Source organism: Anopheles merus, chromosome 2R (assembly GCF_017562075.2).
Source record: "Anopheles merus strain MAF chromosome 2R, AmerM5.1, whole genome shotgun sequence".
Lineage (NCBI taxonomy): Eukaryota > Metazoa > Arthropoda > Insecta > Diptera > Culicidae > Anopheles > Anopheles merus.
This window is the reverse complement of record NC_054082.1, coordinates 28,547,929-28,569,689: the sequence shown is the minus strand read 5'-3', so window position 1 is coordinate 28,569,689 and position 21,761 is coordinate 28,547,929. Positions and strand designations below refer to the sequence as shown.

General features: G+C 44.6%; 2 protein-coding genes across 4 annotated transcripts; one reads left to right on the top strand and one right to left on the bottom strand.

The window, feature by feature from the left end:
- The first annotated feature begins 60 nt into the window (after window positions 1–60).
- On the top strand, window positions 61–2,201 carry LOC121588872. Its single transcript, XM_041907306.1, has 4 exons — window positions 61–616; window positions 1,214–1,672; window positions 1,741–1,900; window positions 1,963–2,201. The coding sequence occupies exons 1-4, from the start codon at window positions 463–465 to the stop codon at window positions 2,084–2,086; spliced, it is 897 nt and encodes a 298-aa protein (XP_041763240.1). The 5' UTR covers window positions 61–462; the 3' UTR covers window positions 2,087–2,201.
- A 624-nt stretch (window positions 2,202–2,825) lies between these two features.
- On the bottom strand, window positions 2,826–20,293 carry LOC121590873 (protein unc-13 homolog 4B-like). Of its 3 annotated transcripts, none has more exons than XM_041910995.1 (11): window positions 19,228–20,293; window positions 13,670–14,018; window positions 9,199–9,557; window positions 8,946–9,117; window positions 7,214–7,806; window positions 6,913–7,140; window positions 6,328–6,835; window positions 4,148–4,762; window positions 3,653–4,080; window positions 3,387–3,586; window positions 2,826–3,318 (listed from the first exon to the last, which is right to left on the bottom strand). In XM_041910995.1, the coding sequence occupies exons 1-11, from the start codon at window positions 19,323–19,325 to the stop codon at window positions 3,197–3,199; spliced, it is 3,672 nt and encodes a 1,223-aa protein (XP_041766929.1). In that variant the 5' UTR covers window positions 19,326–20,293; the 3' UTR covers window positions 2,826–3,196. The 3 variants fall into 3 exon arrangements, with proteins under 3 accessions (XP_041766929.1, XP_041766930.1, XP_041766932.1); XM_041910996.1 differs by having other exon boundaries at window positions 13,670–13,943; XM_041910998.1 differs by lacking the exons at window positions 13,670–14,018; window positions 19,228–20,293 and adding an exon at window positions 10,332–10,658 and having other exon boundaries at window positions 2,827–3,318.
- Window positions 20,294–21,761: the final 1,468 nt, after the last annotated feature.

Below are 21,761 nucleotides of genomic sequence, written 5' to 3'. Positions count from 1 at the left end.
AAACCCAAAATCCAACATCGACAAAAAGTGGCGAAACATGTGTGTACGCTTGCAAAACGACACGTCACACGTTGGCCCCACGCTCCCTAACAATTGCGTGCTTGGGTTTTGGAATATCGCTCAACCGCGTTACCATAGGTTACCATACCAACGAATGAAAGGGGAAGTTTCTAATCTGTCTCAATCCACCGAAAAAGGGCCCTACGGTGCGAGCTTTTATTTTAGTAGTCTAGTGTACGTTCCGGGAGCCGTCAGTTAATGGAGTGCTTTCGAGCGATACGGACGTGTACGGTACGGCGCCTGTAAGTGACTGTACGCACAGGTTGTTTGTGATCGATCGGTGCAAAGGGTGAAAAGCAGTTGTAGTTGTACAGTTCGCGGGTGCAGAGCGTGGTTGGTGCTTACGTCTTCCGTTGCCTTGCCAACGAGGTGGCAGTAATTTAACGGTAGTGACAATAAAGCATGATGTCGAAAGTGGCGCTGATCGTGACTGTTGCGGCGGTGGCCATCATTGGCTGCAGTGCGGCTGCCGATGTGGAGGAAGCGAAAAATGCTAAAGATTCCTATCTGGCGGCGTTGAAAAATTCACACAAAATTAATGCACTACCGTATAAAGGTAAGGGGGCAGGGTTTTGTCGTTGCCGGAAGTGAAAGCGATTAGTTGGCAGACGGTTTGATATTTGACGTGACATTAGTGAGAAAAGTTAGCAAAAATAAACATTACTCTAAACAATGAAATGTGTAAACTGTAACCATTGCGCAATGTCAAGCATAAATGACGAATGAAGGCTAAAATGGATTTGCTCAAAGATAACAAAATAATATACATTGTTTTTAGTTTCAAATTCCTTTCTGAATAAAACAAAGTGATAATAATCATTCTTCTTTATCTGAAATTGTCTGAATCTGAACGAAAATATTAAAAATAGTTAAAATATATTTTGATTTAGGATGCTTCCCAAATATTTTTGGATTCGTCCAACGATTTATCGAGTGTTATCTAGATTTCTTGGATTGATCGTTCCATTGGATCCAAAATATATGGCAAAGGGTGAATAAATCATGAAATGAACACACAAAAATCAAGAAGCAACCAAAAAATCATGGAAAACCCCTAAAAAATTGTTGATCTTCATAGAAGATAATTTTACAGGTTACATGTCATGTATCTTAATTATTACTATTAATCAATAAAACTAATGCACCTATACAGGCACACCGATCCGGATATCACGCGGCGACTACAACATCGTCCCATCCAGCTCGTACGATTACAGTGTTCCTGCGGGAAGCTATGGACCACCGACCTCCACCGGCAATGAACTGTATCAACCGGCCCCACATAAAGAGTACGGTCCACCAGCACCAAAGCCCGTCTATGGTCCGCCGAAACCCATCTATGGACCACCACCACCCCCACCACCTGGCCCCGTTAGCCATGGCATGCCGTATTTCAGCCCAGAAAACTGGCTACTAAGCAAGCTAAAGTTTAAGTTTGATCTCTTTACCATCGGCAAAATACTTCTGAAGCTGGTAATCTTCAAGAAGATCGTCAAGTTCATCGCCCTGCTCTGTTTGCTGTTCTTCATTCCGACGCTGAAGCCTTCCGGCGGCGGCGGCCACAGTGAGGAAAGCAGCGAAGAAGAACGTCGACGATCGTACGACTTGCAGTGTAAGCATGACGGCTACGGTGGCATTTTTTTTTTTCTAATAAACTATCTCACTTTACCGGTTTGACAGTTGACTACGAACGACGGCTCGGTGAGATGACCAAGTTTGGACTTACTGCGCTGGAAGCGTTCACCGTCGATAACGCACTATACTGTCCGGAGGAGAACCTGCTTTCCTGTCGCTTCAAGCGCATGTTTGACGTCATCGATGAGTCTTATCCCGTGTCGAGGTATCTATGGCGCTGTATAAATTATCAACCATTTCTTAATACGCTCTAATTATCTGTGCAAGGATCTACACCATTTACCTGCCGCCAACGGAGAGAGACAGTGCGCTGCAAAGTGCATCGTCCGAGGAAGAGCATGACACGCGAAAGCAGCCCGATAGCAATGTGGGTCAGGAGGAAGAAAATTAGCTGCCATTTGAATGACGGTACGAGGCCGGGGTAGTGTACTGTTCGTGTTAGTAAAGAAAGTCAACTCTGGCAGAGCTGTAGCAGTGTTTAGTTTTGTTTCGAATAAAATATTTAATAATTTATTAATAATTATAATGACTGATTTTCATTCCTTTTTCGTTGAATTCGTATACCATACGCAGCTAGTTAACGTACGCAGCCAGTTGTTCACTATGGTGTACCATGCGTCTCCATCGTATTGAGCTCGAACGGGAGAAAGGACGATGCATCAACTAAATCCATGTACCTTTATCAACCATTGTTGACGTTAATTTTATTGCTATTTTCATTTTCTTATTTCTATCAATACCCTCACTGGCCTTGAATGTGTTGCAGTACCCGGAAGAAAGTAATGTCACAATCAAATTCACGAAAAAATCACGAACGCAGCCAACCGTTACGGATGAATAACCATGCGTCTCCACCATGCTAGGAGCAATAGAAATATTTACATTTTTGCTGCATTTTGCTGATGGTTCATAGAGTCAGCATTATATACGTACACAAATACTTTTGTGGGACCTATGGAGCCGTTTGTTTGAAAAAGTAATCTCTTCAAGTTATTGTAAAACGAAACGCCTTTTTAGTAAACTGGCTATGTTTAATGGCCTTAATTAAATGTACAACGAATGTAATTAACAAAATAGTAGCATCTCCTCGCTCAATTATGTGAGTTATTGTCATCATGCAAACAATATATTTTCAATACGGGTCTTAAGTAAAGTAGTACATGGTTGTACAAAATGTAGCTAATTTATTATACAAAAAATTAAGTGTTTAAATCGAAATTCAAGCATGGCTTCACATTCTTTATCAAATTTAATCTAGACCTATTTAATTGCTAATGGTTCATTAAGACTTTAGAAAAAAAAACACACCATTTCGACCAATCTCATGATGCATCAGCATTCTTATAAAAAAAACGACGAAAAGCAATGCAATTAAACTGTAACGTTGTTATTTCAATAAAAAAGAGCTATCACTTTGCCTTACCTCTAATGCCACAAAAAAAGAAATCCAGAATAGATTTCAAACTGGTTCGAGCAACGAACGAACGGATGTACGCTGCACTCACAAGCTAAGCGTACTCATCGTGTACGGCGCAATGCCCATCTTTTGTTTAAGCTTTTTCAAAAACTGGGCCGCCATCTTGTCATGGTTACGGTTTTCGAGCGCAGTGACGGAGTAGGAAGCTATAGGGAGAGAATAAAAAGCAAACGTTAGCATGCTAAGCACCCACTTCGACAGCGCTGTACCCTACCGATCGTGAACGGGAGGCTGAGTGGAATGGTGATGGGTGCGATCTCGTGCGCCTCACTCGCGTCACGCACCACCGGAATCGCATCGAGCCGTAGGAAACATTCGCCGATGTGCTTCTGGCTCAGGCCGAGCAGCTCCGACACCTTCACGTTCAGCATGAGCAGTGCATCCTTGAGGGAATGTTGAACCGGATTGATTTTGCTGCAAGAAGGGATGAAGGTAAATATATGATTAATTTGCTACAACCATGGATCGACGCTGACGTACAGTGTAAACGATTCGTTGTAGATGGGGGAAAAGTTTTTCGACTTCGTTTTCGTCTTCAGCTCCGGCAGCGCTGCACCGAACTGATCCGGCGGCAGCACGTTCAGCTTCACGTAGCTGTCGCACGAGTGTTTGTAGTCCTTCGGCAGGCGCAACTGCTCGGCCCGCAGCACCTTGACCTGGAGCCCGTCCGGCTGGAACCAGCAGCGCACGGTGAGCTGCCCATTTTCCGGCTCCTCCAGCTGGTCCTGCTGCCGGACGCGCTCCAGATAGTAGCGATGAATGAGCTCACTCGTGGTGCAGCTGAACGTTTCCAACCGTTCGCCGATCGTGGAGCAGGCGATCGTTTCGCCGATCGTGCGGAAGTAGTGCTGGCTGAGCTGGGTGTAACAGTCGCGCAATCGCTGGAACGTTGAAATGGAGTCTTTTTTCTGAAACGGAGGAGAAGAAAGGATAAAGTCAATGTGAAGAGAGCATCCAGCCGCGGAGAGGCTTTACCTCTAAGAGCTTCTTAATGATTTCATCCATCGTTGTTTCGAGCACCGCCCAGAGATCTTGCTCCACGGCGTGCAGATCGACCTCGGTCAGGCTCTCGCGCAGCAGCGCCGCCGACTGTACGATCCAGTGCCGCAATCGTTCGACGTGCTCCACTGGCGATGCTTGCGGTTTGCTGGCAAAGAATCCGCCCGTCAGCGTTCCATTCGGGCTGCCACCGTTCGGGCCAACTTCGCCGCAGGCAAGGATCAGCGCGCGAGTTGTCTGTGTCACGTGATCGGCAATGTAGCGCACACACTTCTGTCGCCAGCTTGCCAGCCCATCGATCGGCAGCATCTCGTCGGCCATCAGCTGTTCGAGCGAAGTTTTGCGCGTCTTTTCGGGTGTGTCGCTTTCGACCGACCCGTTAACGCGCGGCTGACTGTAGCCGAGTTCGGCCGGAAGCCGGGCCAAGCTTTGCATTAGCACGCTCACGTTCGAAAGCACCGTTAGCGATCGTTCGAGCGTTGCTAGCTGTGTTGCGTTTAGTCCACCGGCCGAGCCAACCGTTGAGCCGTGCAGTGTTTTCACCTTGGAGAGCAGACGATCGGCATAGAAAATGCAGCAGCTACAGATATCCTGCGAAGGAGAGAGTGAAATTACACGGCTGGTGTTACATTTTTGTGAGCAACAGAGATATAAAAATAAATAAAAAAATAAACCTTATCTGGTGCAAATATAACTACAGTAATAAACTTGTTTGGGGCTATAACTGAATTATGGTGGAGAGTATATGCAGTGGACATGCTATGAATGTATTACCAGGCGGTCTTGTAGTACAGTTGTCAACTCGTACGACTTAATAACATGCCCTTCATGGGTTCAGACCTCATATGGGGACCGTCGCTCTGCAGCAAGGGTTGACTTGGACTTGGCTGATTTGGCTACGTGGTACTGGATAAAGTCTCGAGAGCATGCATAGGCCGACATGTCCGCGTGGGACCTTACGCCAAATAGAAGAAGCTGCTTTGTCTGTACTATAAACCACAATACGAGCCGTTTTGGATGATTGGTGTGTTAGTTAATTTGGCCCAGTAACAGGACTACGCAACAAAATTCTCAGGTACCCTATAGAGCTTAGGGACATATCATGAAAGACTGTTGAGAACTGATCCTGATCTCATATCGGTCCTGGAACTTATACAGAATTCATATCAATTCTATAACTGTTCCTTATTCCATACATACAAACATAATATATTTTGAATGTCGATCCTAGAACTGTTCTCAATTCTAGGCCAGTTCTGGAACTGATCCTGAGCTTATATTGGTATTGGAATTGATGCTGACCCCATAACGGCCATGAAACTGATTCCAAACGAGAAATTGAACACATTCTGAACCTTTAATGACCCTGGATCACTGGAATCACAAACCATTACCGGGGTTGGAACTGATCTTGACCCTATGTCGGTTTTGTAGCTCTTCACAATGTTATTCCAGTTTAAGAACTTTAGCAGGTTCTGTCCCAGTCAGGGAACGAATCTCAATCCGGGGTCGATCCTGGAACCAATTTAGTATCTACTCCGATCCTGGAACTGATTCCGCTACTTGTCAACGATGTTCGGAGTTATACCGCTAAGGATCCGTTTTGAATATCTTCCTCTCCGCTTTCTTATCCGTTCCATAGTATACAATTCTGTGATAATCGAACACTTTGAATCAGACATCAGCGAAACTATAAGGAAGCTAAGAGTACTTTGAACAGTCTCCACTGGATGAGGAGAGAGTAGACATGTTGGAAAACCAGACGTGGTGGAAGATTTGCCTCTATGAAAGGCCCCATTCCTCCACACAACGGCACATCCAAAGAGTTCTGCACCAAAACGAAGATTGTGGGATGCTAATGATCTTGGAAGATCTTTCTATGTAATATTCCCCAAAATACTGATTACGAACCATTTTGCGCTAGATGCTGGATTCAGATCTAATGCATACGTTGTGTCTCAACAAATACCCCGCATGTGTGGCGTAGGGTAACACGATTTAAAAAAAAACAGCCTCATTAAGAAACGGCAGCTAAAACCGAGATGGTGAGTTCAAAATATAGATTTTCTATTGGAGGAAGTTGCTTCCATGAACCATAACAAATGACAGAGTTGCAACACTCAAGCAAATCGAATCAAACAAACCAACATACTTACCCCGATGCTTCGCTTGAGGAACTTCTTCATCTCGTCCTTATCCGGCCACGCCAGCTGATCCCAGAAGATCTTGATCTGCGAGATGATCTCCAAAATTTCCCCCGTAGAGGAGGAACACTTCGGCCCTGAAACGGCACCGGTCGCTGGTCGCAGATCGTCCTCCTCCAGCACGGTAACGACACGGGAAATCGTCTTGATCGCAAACACGTCCAGATAGTACACGATGCCACCGCGGAACCATTGGTGAAACTCGACAATGTACGGATTGTGTGCACACTGAACCACCGTGTCGGTTTGCTGCAGGAACAGCTTCAGTATCAGGTACAGCTCGAACAGCGTGGAGCTCATGTCGAGGCTTTCCATCTCGGCCCGCCGCTCCAACTGCTCCATCCGGAGCGTGATCTTCTTAAAGCCGTTGCAAATGGTCTGCACGATCGGGCGGAGATGGGAGACGATGCGTGCCTCGTGCTGGATGCAGATCTCCCGGCTATAGTCAATGTCCATTACGCTGCAAATGTAGCATAGACATCGTTTGTGTGGTTGAAGCTTTAGCAAAGTATGATGGCGATCGCGAACGTTACCAACCTTTTAAACACTCCATCGTAGTACGTTTTGGCACGGAGCAGATCGGCCTGCAGCAGCTGCACAAACTTGATCAGCGATCGTAGCTTCTCCTCGTTCGACTGACTGCCCTCGATCGCGGACGCTAGGGACGTCTCGAACCAGGTTCGTGCACCAAGCTGCACTGCCAGCACCGTTGCCTCCTTCATGGTGGAATGCTTCGTACAGTCCACCGCCATCTGCTTTAATGCACTGAGAATGAGTAAAAAACCAAGGATTTTCCATAAATTTGAGTGTCTATCTCCTTCAGTGCCTTCCACCTTACCGTACGGTAGCATCGGAAAACAGATTCGCTCCCTTGCGCATTGCTAGTTGGTCCGCCTTCGCCAGCAGCTGCAGCACGGCTGTAACCGTCTTAACGATATCCTTATCACCGGCCAACCGTTTGCGCATCTTCACCACGATCGACAGGCAGGAGGGCAGGATGCGGCGGGCACCTTCCCAGAAGCGTTCCCGCTCGTCGTCGGTCGTTAGGGCGACCTCGTACGCACCGCACAGCTTGTCCAGCACGCTCTCCAGCAGCGTGATCGACAGCGGGTAGGTCAGATGCACCTGCGTATAGACGAACCAGGCAATGAGCGTCTGCTCGATGGTGGTTAGATTGGCACACTTCGTGTACTGCTGCAGGATCGCTTCCCCTTCGCTGGTCAGCTTGCCGGCCCACCAGTACCGGGCGACGCTGGAGCTGCGCAGCTCGTACTCCAGGATGCAGCGCAGCATCTGCTCGTACTCGTGCTTGGCGGTCGCCTTCTCCAGCTTGGAGGTGAAGAAGAACTTCACCTTGATCGTGCCCTGTGGGTCGGGTTTCTTTTTCTTCGCCAGATTGTACCACGAGATTAACCCGGTCGATGTGATGGACTGTAGAATATAAGAAAACGAGAAGTTTAGTGTTAACGTTTTAAAACACAATGTAAAGTATGAAGAGATTTGATTCAAAAGGGGAAAAGCGTTCGAATAGGTTACGATCAGGTGTGCGCGCTCGTTTGCAATTGATGCTAGCGTCCTCTATGTGTGAACGTATGAAGCTATCTCGTACGTTTCTATTATAAAGGCCTATTTAGAGATCGAGCAAAAGTGAACTAATTTCTTATAGTTATATTTCAGTTATAATGTTTTTTTTTAAATATAGCATTATTGCATATTTGCATTATATTGCATTATTTGTTTGGTATATGAACAATTATAAATTTTATACATTTTTTTATTAACATTTGATTCGCTTCACAAAAAAATACGGTGAAGTTCACATGTTAGCTTTCAAATGGCGGAAATCTGTGTTACATTTAATATTTTACTACTGGAAATAGTAGTTCAATAGTTGGAGAATAGAATATACTTTCGTTTGGCATCTAATGCTCTTTATGTTTATCTGTTATCATACATTCTATGGGCGTATGGGGGCACGGTTCATTTGGGACTTGAACCCATCACGGGCATGTTGTTAAGTCGTACGAGTTGACGACTGTACCACGAGATCGGCTTACTTTACTGGAAAACAAAAAATCGCACACACTTTCATTTAATCACTAAATAGACCAGAGTGTATGAAAGTGAAACTGCGATTTAAATATGTTGGTTTGAATTATTTAAAAATATTCTAAAATATTATTGATTGGTATTTTATACTAAACTAAAGGTAGCTGGATTCCCCAGCAGATAAATATTTTTCCATATCAAATTAACCTCCTTTAATCAACGGTTTCGTCTCAAATTTCACCAAAATGTGATAAATAATTTTCCATATCAAATTAACCTCCTTTAATCAACGGTTTTGTCTATTTGTTACATATTTGTTTTAAAAAGGTTAAATTTGACCGGAACTCATTTTTTCATTGGAGAATTTGATTGCCAACCTTTTGATGCATACTTTTGCTTTTTTTGTGCTAAACATAACAAAAACTTCAAATTTGTATCCTCATTTTCACGATATCTTTAATAACTACTTGAGAATGCATAAAAATTGCAAAAAAGCTAATAAAATAATCGAAGTTAATCACCTCCAACGGAATGCTGGCGCGTCCTATCATTTTAGCGTGCGAAGCGACAGGATTAAACAGCGACAGGACATACTTCTTAGCGATACGCAATGCTCGCAGGAATTTGTTCGGATTGTCACTGTTGTTGAACACTTCGATGATAAGCGTTTCCTTGGTGTCCTGCTTGACGGCACTGGGGAGCAAAAACAAAACAAAAAAAAAAGTGTTCTTCAAATACTGCTTAGCCACATCAACAAACACGCCGACTACCTACACAGGAAACTGCTGATTCCAGGACGGATTTAGCGTCCCCGGTACCGTTGCCGTTCGGTGCAGTTCGCGTGGCTTCTCCTGCAGATACACGATCACGAACGCGTTCGGTAGCGGCGGCTGCCGGTCGGGATCATCTGCCGGTGGTCCGTTCAGTTTGGCCTCCATCACTTCCACCCGCAGGTAGATGTCCTGGGCGAGCATGGTTTCGACGCGCTGCTCCAGCACTGCATGTCGCGCCTCGTCCACTCCGAACGCTTCCTGGATGTAGGAGTAGAGCCCCTTCTGGGTGAGCTTCTTCTGCCGGTCGACGATGTTGCCCTGCTTGATCTCGTGCAGCACCTTCTCGTACAGTATCTCGACCTTTGCAGCGTAAAGAAAAAGATGAAACAGGAAGACGATTGAAACGAAAGTGGTTAAATTGTTACAATATTATGCCATTAGGAGCTAAAGATTGCACGAGATCTAGAGAACAGCTCATAGGAAATACAAGCCGTTATCTAAAGCGTGGGTCCGGGGGGCCTTATCAATGTTACAGCTTTGCGTAACCGGCATGATACGCACGAGAAACACTAGTTTGTGATAGCAAAGTAACACTTTTTTGTCTCCACTTAGATAGCGTTCATAATGCAGCAAGTATGCTGTAGGAACCAGGCATTTTTAGTAATGAAATAAAAGAGTTGGTTACAAGTTTAATTAATGATAAATTTGATTGATCGAAAAATTATGTTGGAAATAGTTGAGAACTGCAATATTCTTTGATTCTTTGAGCCAAGAACCGTACATCACGGTCACTTTCACTCGATCACGATCACTAAATTAACTCCCTCAACAGAGAGCAATGAAAGGTGCAAATGTTTCATTTTTTAGCTTCCCAAACGTTTGGCAAGTCAACGCAACATCATCACTTGTTAATCATCACTCATGCCCTTTTTATTTCAGTTTTGTGGGAGAAGCAGCTTATCACGACCGCACCATCTCCGTTGTTGATTAAACGGATAGAGCGAGCGCTTCATGGTAACACGACGCACAAGCGAAACCAGATGGTTTCTAGTTTTCATTACCACCAGAGCACAGCATCGATCATTCTAACGGTAACCTTAACAAAAGAAATAAAATAAACCCGTCCGCGATTACCATCTTGCCCGATGAAACAACAATTGCACTTGCAGCGCTAGCACCCTTCTAGCGGACAATTGAACCGAACAAATTCCAGCCGCACGATCGATCTTGCACTCATGGAAAAGTCCACAAAAGCAAGGGATGAACTCTTGGCTGCTTTGTGTCACCGGGTTGGAATTTTCTCCGTGTCACTGGCCACTCTGGCGCCCTTAGCCGGACGGATTTAATTGGCCCGGACAGCTCCGTTTGGCGTACCCGCACCCAACACAAAAAGGACACAATGCGCGGGTAATTGTTTCTCGCTCAACCGTACAAGGGCAACTGCGAAGAGTCAGAGAGAGAGTGCGATCGGGCGAACGAGAGAGAGAGAGAGAGAGAGAGAGAGAGAGAGAGAGAGAGAGAGAGAGAGAGAGAGAGAGAGAGAGTGTCGCATTAAAAATAGCGCTTCAACGCTCGACATGTGATCGTGGGTTGCAGTACGGCCCGGTGATAAACCACCATCCGACGGCAGCACTATCAGCAAACAGCGAAACAGGCGTTCCCATCTTGACGTGCTCCAAACGTCATTCACACACGCCAACGCTGGAAGACGTACTACTGGCAAGGCAAGAAAAGTGGTGGCGGCATTTCCTTAGTGATCCGCGTAAGTATCCGCAGCGATTAATCGCTATCGGCGGCTTCTACTAGGTCATACGCAGATGGTGCCGGCTGTGGTGGATGCTGCTGATGGTGGCGGAAGAATACACACAGTGCGTGCTGCGACGTGACTGCAAACTGCAAAACTTCCTGATTCGCTGCAGCCAGCCACTTGAGATTGGCGTAACGAAAATCAGTGGCACTGCGTTTCTTGTGGCGTCATCGCGGCAACTGCTTTCCATTACTCACAACCGCCGGCAGGGTGATGCATAATTGGATCCATACATAATCTCAAGGTTCGTGGGATGGGAATGAAAATACCAATTTGTGCAGACCGCTCGCACATCCCTCTAATCTTGACCTTGATCGTGTGTTATCTTGCGGCCTTCAGCAATCGGAGATCGGTTGAGTGATTATCTTGCAATAAGCAACCAAACATATTCACGTGCCAAACGTGACGCGCGCCAAAGCAACTCATTAGGGACCCCGTCAATCAGCGCGTCCAATATCGGCTCAACTTAGTGGCGCGATCGAGCAAGAGAGCGTGTGAGTGATGTGGTAGTAGCTTCTTTTAAAAATAGTCCAGAAGAAAGCATCTCGAGGTGTGTGCGAGTTGTTTGGTGTTTTGGGATGGTTTTAATTGTGTTTAAAACTTCATTGCACGTTCGTGCGTTTCACTTGCAACGGCTCGTAATATCTGTGCCTGATCGAGGTTGATCGACTAATCTTCTGCTGCTAATTACCTACATTTAGATCGCTTGCTTTGGCATGTATATGTGTTTTTTTGTTCTTGCTTTGCTCGTTTACTTACGCTCGCGGGATGTAACAGTTTGCACACAGACACAACTGCGATTGGGAGGGTACAAAAGTTTAGTTCAATTCCGGAACTCAAGTGCTGTTTAGATGTGGTATAATTGAATAACCTATTTCCACTTAAGCTTGGATGGGTTTTGAGGGGTTTTTATACTTTTGGCGCAAGTGAATGAGTGACTTCTTTCTGAATCTTGTGTGAAGGGATGTGAATTCTATTGCACATGTATAATTTTGTAAAACGAAAAGAAATTATGGTGTTATCAATATAGGAATGGCTTTTTTTTTCTAAAAGGATTTTTGCAAAACTTTTTAAATCTTAACGAGTGGAAAATTTGACGATCGAATAAAGGTGCCGTAGAATCCACTTGTTGGCATAGTACATTCAGAATGGTGACAGTTTGAATACTTCTTATTCTTCTCTTTCTTATTATTATGTTTCTTCTCTTGCGAAACAACCGATGTCAGTCAAGGCCGGCCTGTATCACTAATGGATTTGGCTATCAGTGACTTATTGATTGACCCATAACATGATACAGGATTGCTTTAGCCAGCTTAACATCATAAGTGAACAATTCAATTCTGTTAAATACATTTCAACAATTTAAATGCAATCTAGAGTCTCAATGATCGATCGTTATTGGTTGCTCGGAATTCGTACAATTTCCATTTGACAATTTTTGCGGATTACATTTTACGGATTGGAAATGCATCTAACAGTGTTGAGCTGGCTAGAGGAATCCTGAAATCTGTCCAACATACGGGGTATTAACCCCTGACGGGCATGTTGTTAAATCGTGTGAGTTGACGACTTTATCACGAGACCGACTTGATCACCAGCATGTCATATACATCACTTTCCATGCGAAAGAGTCCAGAAAGTGTGCTAAATGTGTTAGAACTCGTGCTAAACCCTGTAGCCAATCTTCAGTCGCATTTCTATGTTAGTCAATTTCCTAATTATTTCGTAAAATCTTTCTTGGCCTCACAAATGTTCAACTATTGGACATGTATCTCAGGATCTCTACTCCATAACATCCTTAAATCGTATTTCTAATCAATGTTAAACATTCACCTTTCCTTTTCTCTCTCTATTTCTCTCTCTATCCCTTTATTTCTCTCTCTATCTCTCTCTTTCTCTCCCACACACACACTTTCTCTATCACTTACATTTCTTGTGCTGTATTTTTGGCTTTGATAGTTTCGATCTGAACAGCTTCTATTGCAATGAAGTGATCTTTTATGATCAGCTATGACATCTATGTGTTGGTTGGTTGGGTCTTACTTTATCCCTTTGACACTTTAAGATGTGACGGATATTCCAATTCTTTTTTCAAGCTATTTCAAGTTTGCCGCACGATGCTTCAAAACGTCAAAATTATTCGATATCATAGAGCACAATCTCGATTGCGCGGCATCCTTTCTCAAATACCAGACAGCATACGCGCAATACGGCTCAATTCACTTTGCCTATACCGAAATAGCCATCCTGCTAAAAAACCCAAAGAAATTTGGACTAAAACACAACGTAACTGCACAACTTTTGCATCTACCCAAACAAACGAATACACCGACCCAAGTCCCTTGTTCTCGTTCTCGCAAAGATCGTTTCTTTCGCCGGGTTTTGCAAGCAAACGACCGCAAACGCATAAACCGAACCGATCGACTTACATTTCGCCGAAGGTGGGGGGAGGGAGGCGATTCCACCCGCCTGGGAAGCCGCCGATCGAAAGTATGTGTGTGCGATGTCTTTCAATTGATGGGATGATGGGTTATTTATGGAAGCCCCCCTGGTAGCACACAAAGGCACACATTCACACCGCTGCACTGCTAATTCGACGCGATCGTAGCGTATTTCGCGCAGTCCCATTTTCGCCCTCCCCCTCAGACCCCCCCTGTTTACTTACATAGTTTTCCGCGTCACCCAGCTTGCCCGGCGAAGCATCTCCGTTGGCAGCGATCGGCGGGCCGAGAATCCCTGCCGGGCCGAGAATCACGGCGACCGACGATGGTCCAGCAGGTCCCGCGCCCGGTCCGGCCGTTCCGTTGGCGGGTGGTGGTGTGTCCGATTCCTCGCCGTGGGGCGGCACGGGACTGTTTACGTGGAGCAGAAACGCATCGGAGCGTTGCTTGAGCAGGGTGCCGAACTTTTCGAAGAACGGCTTCCGTCGGCCGGGCCGCCTGCGTGCCGGAACGGTCGGCGAGGGAAGAAAGAAGGGGAAGAGTTTGGTGGTTAGGGAGGGAGTGTGATCTTTGCTGCGGGTCGTTTGCACGAGTTGGATGTGCGGTGTGGTACGGCAAGGAGAAGAGGAAGAACAAGAAAAAAGTATTGAAAGTTAATGAAGATCGCTAACCGAAATGTTTCCAAACCAAAACCATTACAAAAACCACACACACATGCACACACACACACATGTACCACACTCACTAACCCCCCAACGTCGGGGTGTGGTGGGAAACGGGCAAACATGCTTTGGTGTAAACAAATAAGATAGATGTAATTGTTTGATCGATGATCGTGTTCGCCGTTTTACGAAGCTGTGTAGCCGTGCGCGCTCGGTCACTCGGTGAATAAATTATGCTCACGATAAATTATGCTCAAGCGCCATCTCCGGAATGTAAAAACAAAGAACAAACGACCTACAAAAGAAGATACAATCGAGTAGGAGATGAGAGTAGAAGGAAGAAAAAAAATTCGGCGATCTTCAGCCGATCGGTGATCTTCGGAATTGTTTATTTTATCAGAATGATGTGCTGCGAAGATCATTTCAACTTCATTCGCTGCTTGATTCCGGTTTGAAGGCGAAATAAGATATTCATCATCGAAGTTCGAGTGTTGCCGCGATTATCGGAATCGTTCGGTAGCAGCACGCATTCGACGTTAATGTTGATTGTTAAATTAATGATCGTGTTTGGATGGTATCATTTGTTTAATATTGTAATATTGAAAAAAGTGGAATGTTTAACCTTTAAAGATCAACATTGTGACAAATATAATAATAACATTCAGTCATTATTAACTAAAGAAAACCCGTTATGAATATCCCATGTCGTATGCTTATAATCCGGATCGCCTCAGATTGTGGGATTGTAAGATATTTGCCTGCTTCAAAATACACAAACAGCAAACGAAACACATCGGACTAATCTAACATCGACTCGGATCGACCTACACAATGTTCCGGCGAACCTTCGCCAGCCAGCCAGTCAATCGTAAGTGACCTGTGGAATCGCCTTGTGGGAAGCCTCTCATTCCCCCGTGGGCAGTGCGCGACAACTGCGAGAACAGGTTTTCTTGGTCCGTGGTTTCGCTCGACCGTGCCGCCGATTGGACGCGTAATTATGCACAACGGAACAGTAACGGAGCCAGGAAACTGTCAGTCTGGTCTGGCGACGAACCACGTCGTGGTGACTGAACGTGGCACACAGCGAGCGCGCTCCAGAGCCGTTAGAAACGTTAGAGCCGGTTAATGAAAGCTTCCTCCTCCAGGGCCGACAATTGGCATTAAGGGGTTACAATCGTTGACAGAGTGTCACCTAAATGCGAATCGGTGGCACATCATTGTGGTCAATTATTGAACGGTACTCGAGCGATGTTGATGGGAAACCCCGACCGGCAAGGATGCACTGGTGTGAATTACCGAGTTCTCTAAGTTGACGTAAACACGCTTTCACGCTTTGCTGCGTATGTGTATTGCGCTGACCAGTTGCTGACTTTTGGGGATGATAATTTAGGAAAGTGTACCGACAAAAAAAAAGAAACAAACAAATATTTACCAACGTCCACAACGTTACGGTGAGTCGAGATTTGGGTTCGGTCAGTGAGCTGGTCAGTCAATATTTGAAGCATTTTGAACGCAAACAGCCTTGCCCCAATGTTGACGGTGAGCAAATACCGGTTGCCGGTGGCTCAGAGGCGGATGGAAAGGCTCAAAGGTCATTACTTAGTTGAAAATACCATTGCCTATGGTTAATTTAAATCATCTAAGAAACCAAATCTATATATATCCGAATTTTACATCTTTTTTAAAGGCCCATGACAAACGACTCTCCTTATCTTCCTACCATTCTACACTCATAGGCTCACCCACAGGGAGTCGAGCACTTATGTTACGCACACGATTATAAATTTATTCCTCAATCAATTTGATTTTCCTAATCCCAGTAACCGTTGATTATCCTTCCAAATCCTTCCACGTCACAATAAGAAGTTTCTGGAAACCCGAACAATCCGGTCCGAGCCTCCGATTAGTACTCCGGTTTCCGGTATCCGGTTAGTACTCTAAAGTACTAACTAAACTCGGAACCTTAAATAAAATGCCATTCGATGATTCAATGAAATAAAGAGAGATTCAAACGCGGAAGCTCTTGGAGTTAAGAGGTTTAATTCTAACATCCGAAATAGGACATAGCCACTGGATTTCCAAGCCAAACACCCCCTTCCGTCTGCATAGGCTTCCCAACCTTTGGATTAGAAACAACTAGCGAGAAGGACTGGTTAGTAGGCAAAGTATCAAAGACTCTGTCCACAATTGCTGTTTGTTTCTCCTCCGCTACGACCCTGTGACTCTTGTTGAGGGCCTATCCTTCGCATGGCCTGCCGGAGAAGCTCGATTCGTAACAACTCATGAGTCACCAAAGTTCAGCAAACTGTGCGGATCGCTCTTTCTGTCAACACAATCACTACATTCAACGCATTTGACGCAAAATTTCTCCGCCTAGCGGAACTTCTCTCCCAAATGTTCCCCCGGTGGAACAACATTAAGAAACACGCAAACCTTCAACACACACGCGGGGAATTTCCTTACGCAACTGGGACAGCTTTTTCGTACGTAAGCCTTTCAATTCGTTCGCGTTTTTTTTAAACAGACTGGGGTTCCTATCAAATTATGCATCTTGTACTGCGCGATTGAGTTGCATGTTCTGTGCAAGTGGCAGAAAGAATTCTCCCATCAAATTATCCAAACAAAAAAATCAAATCCTCCAGCAATGTTAACGACATAGCGATCGCACGAAACAGAGTGCCTTCTTACTATTCTGACATCTTACAGGAGCGGGAGGCACTACCGCTACTACTATTGGGCAGCGGAACGCCTCGCAATGACGCCATTCGGCACTGAATCATACGCAAATGAGCGTTACGCAAGCGCTGGGGCAATGAATCTGGAGGAATGATAACAATGGCCGGTCGTTGTTGGCCTGTATATTCCAGGCCAACCGGCGTCTATCAGTCTTGTAAATATTCACCCCCATCGCTTATAGAGGTTGCTGTCGGGCTGATGGATGATCGCGTTTAGCAAGGGGAGGCCCGAGTTTGGGAAGGTGCTGCCTCACATTCGCTATCGTTCAATCAACCCAACAGAACGCCGCGGGCGGGGGATTTCTTTCGGGTTTAAGGAGATTGTGTTACAGAAAAAACAACCTTATAATGAATAAATTAAGACACACTTCGTGTGAGCTTATAAGAGATCTTGTTTGTTTCGTTTTGTAGATCAGCTTGGCAAAGATGCACAATGATCTAGGAATGAATAAAGCATTTAATTCTATTAGAAAAATAAATAACGTAAAATAGAGGCTGATGTACGTTAAATCCATATACACATTCCCATAATGCTGAAATGCCCGCAACATGTGTCGTAAATCCTACTTAGGAGCTGTGGCCGCTTAATTCATTTCCCAATGAGGAAGGCCCACACATAATGGGGACACTTTCAGTGCATACATTAAATCCCGCCAGTACATGATTTTTGCATTTTCGCTTGGAAGAATTTGCCCTTTTATTTTTGCCCTCACACAGTAGTACTTTGTGAAAACCACTCATTAAAAGTTAATGCGACGCGCCGTACTGAGCGTGATTTCACTTCCCCCAGATGGTGGAACCGGTTGTGCATACCGGTTGCCGCAGGTTCTATTCTACCAGCCAGATTCTACCTTACCGAGGTCGGATAGTACGGGAACCTGGTTAATATAAAACACTGAACCGGTTTTGTTATCGTTGCATCATCCGGCGAGCCGGGTCCGATATGTTGCAAACGAATAGAGTAAAATCCTTTCAGTTCGTGATGCAGAACACAGATATACACTATTGTCGATGTATTATTTTTCCTTTGTATTTTTTTAAGGCTGTAACGCAAGGCAGTAAACCTCATTTCGGTTGTTCAACTTTTACTTTTCCGCCCACAAACAATCTCATTCAGGGTAAAGTGAAAGAAAGGATGGCCATCGACCCAACGCGTGGGCACGCACGCAAAACACGTGCTTCTTCACATTTAAATGTCAATGCCTGTTGTTGGCAACGTTTGCCGATTCGATTTTTGGTAACGGTGTCGTCTACCGGTATCTGCTAAAGAAAAACCGGTCTTTTTAATGACATACGATCGCATAATTTTACAACCCTCACCAGATTAAGTTCGGCTATGTTCGGTTTCATTTTTGCTTGTCTGATAGATCTGATAGATCGATTATGTTATTAGTAATAAAATACCACCAGGGGACTGTTGTGATGCCTATTTTGTTCTATCTTTACTTTACAAGATTGAAAGACCTAATACATATGCCAATACTGTGCAATTTCTAGCTCCAGTACAGGATTTCTCTAGCCCGCTTAGCATCGGAAACGAAGAATTCAATCCCGTAAAATACATTTCAACAATAAAAATGGAAACTCGAATGATCTGTCATTGGTTGCTTGGTATACGCACGACATTCATTTGACAATGTTGAACAGGGATTTTACGGATTGGAAATGAAGCTTACAGTGTTGAGCTGGCTAGAGAAACAATGTTAGTACTTTCTGTTAACCTAATCTAAAATTGATTGAATGGACTTTTCACTGTTTTCCGGCTCAGTTTTCAATATGAACAGCATTATTCAAGACTTGCAAAGATGTTTCTCAACCTCTGTCATTATTTGTGATAACTGTGCTGTTGAAAAAAAACACATCTCGCGATTGTTGAATAATGCAGTTCACATTAGAAACTGAAGCGTAATACAATGCATCGACATTCCTGACTAATCTGACATAGACGATAAACTATCGTTGATCTATTTACTTGTTTCTTTATTAGAAACTTTTCCACTTTTTTGCATTATCCTCCACAACGTTTTCACATTTAAGTGACCTCTAATTGAAACAAAAATGTAAACAGAGCAAAACATCCTTTCAACTAGCAAAGACTTAAAAAAAACATCACCGATCACCGATCGCTAGAATGAAGAGAGAAACATTCCTGTCTCAACGCTGCCTTCAACCGTCGCCGTGGAAACGAGCGGTTCAGCCTGGGGGTGAAAAATTCGACCGACATTTTTGCGCACAAAGAGGAAAACAAAACCAAAACAAAACAGTCACACACATACACACACACATTCTCTATCTCTTGAAAACCAATCACAAAAGAGAGTTAAAACACCGCTCGTTACACATTGCTCTTGCTCTAGCGGGCATGCACGGTTTCGCCCATCTTACCCATCAGCCGGTACGACCGCTGGCACAGTTCCACCGCCCGGTGACTCCTTCGCCGCGGGGCGATCTCCATCACTACTCGGCGCTGACATTTCCACCATTTGTGGTCTGCAACACCCTTTTGAGAGAGCTTTTCTTTTGCTACAACAAGCGGCCACCAGCCGTCCCCTTTCCAATCACTTCTTCTAGCACGAATGCAACCCCGCTCTCTGCGGAGGCACTACCCCCTCTTGCAGTGGTTAGGGGAGGAAATGCCGGCAATGCTATTTTTACTAGATTCGCGGAAAATCGGCAATCACGTAATCGGAAGCAGGGAATGCTCTTGCGCCTTCGTCGTTGCACACTGAGCGGCCGAAAATGGCGACGAACGCTCTTTTTTGCTACCCGCGGGGTTCTTTGCACCGCGGGGTGCCGTTGTTCTTTTGATGGTACTTGTTATTGGCACACGCACACACACACACACACACACAGTCACTTTGCTCCCGAGGGATGGGTCCCGAATGAGTGGACGATGCTTTTATAGCTTTTTGCTGCCATATCGTGAACCATTGAGCAGATTAGATTTTTAAAAGCACACTTTTGATTTGGCAAGATGGATTAAAGCATACACACATACACAAATACACCAATGCACGAATGTCATTCCCAGCCCTGCCTTCCACAACCTGTGACCTTCAAATTTCCAAAAGGGTTGCTAAGATAAATCTTCCACCTTTCGGTCGCTTTGCTTTGGTTCTTCGCGTCTTGTTTCGTCCGCAACAAAACTCGCCACACCACGCCACCACGTCTTTTTATTGCGTGTGCCGCGCGTCGTCAACGACTTAGCTGCGTGCTTCTTTTTTTTGTGGGTGTGTTGCCCTCTCAATTCACTTGTGTTTTTATTTTTGTGTTTCCCTTGTCTTTCGCTTCCTGGGTGAACGGTGTACACTGGTCAGAGACTTCCCCGCACTCCCGGATAATGCAGAGAGGGCACAATAATGCTCAACAGCACCACGCTTGCTGATGACCCTGTATCGAGCACGCTTCACGATCGACGCTTCGCGCTGCAGCCTTCCATGGTGGAAGCTCTCGGACGACTGCGTGAGCAGCCGCAGCAGCAGCAGCAGCAGCAGGAGAACGCAATCCACTTTACCGAACGAATATCTCTTGCTTTGGCCGCTTTGCGCGTACTCTCTTTCTCTCACGTGTTGGCAGGTGTATGCAACTTTTGGGGTAAGGGTACAATTTCTTGCATGTAACTGACCGTTTTGGTTGGATAAACATGTGTAAGAAGAATTGAAACGTGGTTCTTCTTGCAATTACATTTTAGCTTTTGCAAAATTGGATATTCATACCTGCATGATGTTACTTATAGTTTTGTTTTCATGTCATTGTTATGGCTTAGGATATGTACAACAACAAGTTCTTAATATCGGATCAGAGGTTACGTTTTAGCATCAATAGTTTTAAGGTTTTATCAGAAGGAAACGTGCCCATTTTGATTTCATTTTGCACATGTTATATGGATCGAGAAGTACATGTGATCATGATGTTTATAATTTTGTTCACATGGGATAAATATTTAGATAAAGATATTCAATTTATGCCTAAGTCGCAAACCTAGACCAACAACAGTCTGTTTAGTTGTTATACGGTACTACAATCGTTTGGCCTGTTGCAGGGCTTAGTAGCAGATAGCTGCATATCTTCTAGCCATCTCAGATTCAGCCTACCACGCTAACTTTATGTCCTTGTGGACGGACTATACGGATTGGATCGTCCTGTTCCATAGCATGATCAGCTCGCCAAAACCTTGCGATCTTGAAACGCAGCATCTGCTTCTGGTCACAGAGGTTGAACAGAGTCTATTAATCAGAGGCGAATGTGCGTACTGGCACTTTAAGATACTATCGACCAACAACACTTTTTACGTCAGATATTATTGAAAAGCTTGGAAAAGGAGAAGTAAAACACGTTTGCTATACATGATTTCTCAAGTGTTGTTTTATGTTTCCCGATTTTTTTTTAATTTGTTACACAATTTGCAGACTGTTTCTCAAAATTTGATGCATCATTTGCATCAGAAATGGAGGAACGAGATTCCAATATAATTCGTGGGAACTATTTAGAAATATGTGGAAAACAATAATTAAATCATTCGGGTAGCAGAGAATAAAAACATTCGGGAAGTACCTATTAAATCGGGAGATGAATTAAAAAAATGGAAATGCCGTTAGGTTATGTTGGGTATATGGAAATACCATTGAGCCATTGAAGTTTTTTATAGTGAATTTCAGGCTACTATGTGATCTCACGCTGAAGATGTTATTGGAATTTCCTATCAATTGGGTTTACTATCGTCCAATTGCATCTCCGTTGGTCACGCGAACATTTATAACATTAATAATGGTTCCAATAGTAAAAAGCTCGTAAAAACCCAGCCCGTAATATATTTTTAGGCCGTCCACAAGGACAGAGGAGGCGTGGTAGGCCAAAATTGAGGTGGCAAGATGGCGTGGAGGCGTCCGCCATTAAGGCCGGGATAACGGACTGGCAGA

Bases quoted from the DNA above. Each gene is read 5' to 3' on its own strand.
- LOC121588872 (XM_041907306.1), top strand. From the start codon at position 463: ATGATGTCGAAAGTGGCGCTGATCGTGACTGTTGCGGCGGTGGCCATC. The intron at 617-1,213 runs GTAAGGGGGCAG...GCACCTATACAG, and splicing joins TAATGCACTACCGTATAAAG to GCACACCGATCCGGATATCA. The intron at 1,673-1,740 runs GTAAGCATGACG...CCGGTTTGACAG, and splicing joins ACGATCGTACGACTTGCAGT to TTGACTACGAACGACGGCTC.
- LOC121590873 (XM_041910995.1), bottom strand. From the start codon at position 19,325: ATGGTGGAAATGTCAGCGCCGAGTAGTGATGGAGATCGCCCCGCGGCG. The intron at 9,118-9,198 runs GTAGGTAGTCGG...TTTGCTCCCCAG, and splicing joins TGGAATCAGCAGTTTCCTGT to TGCCGTCAAGCAGGACACCA. The intron at 4,081-4,147 runs GTAAAGCCTCTC...CCTCCGTTTCAG, and splicing joins TCATTAAGAAGCTCTTAGAG to AAAAAAGACTCCATTTCAAC.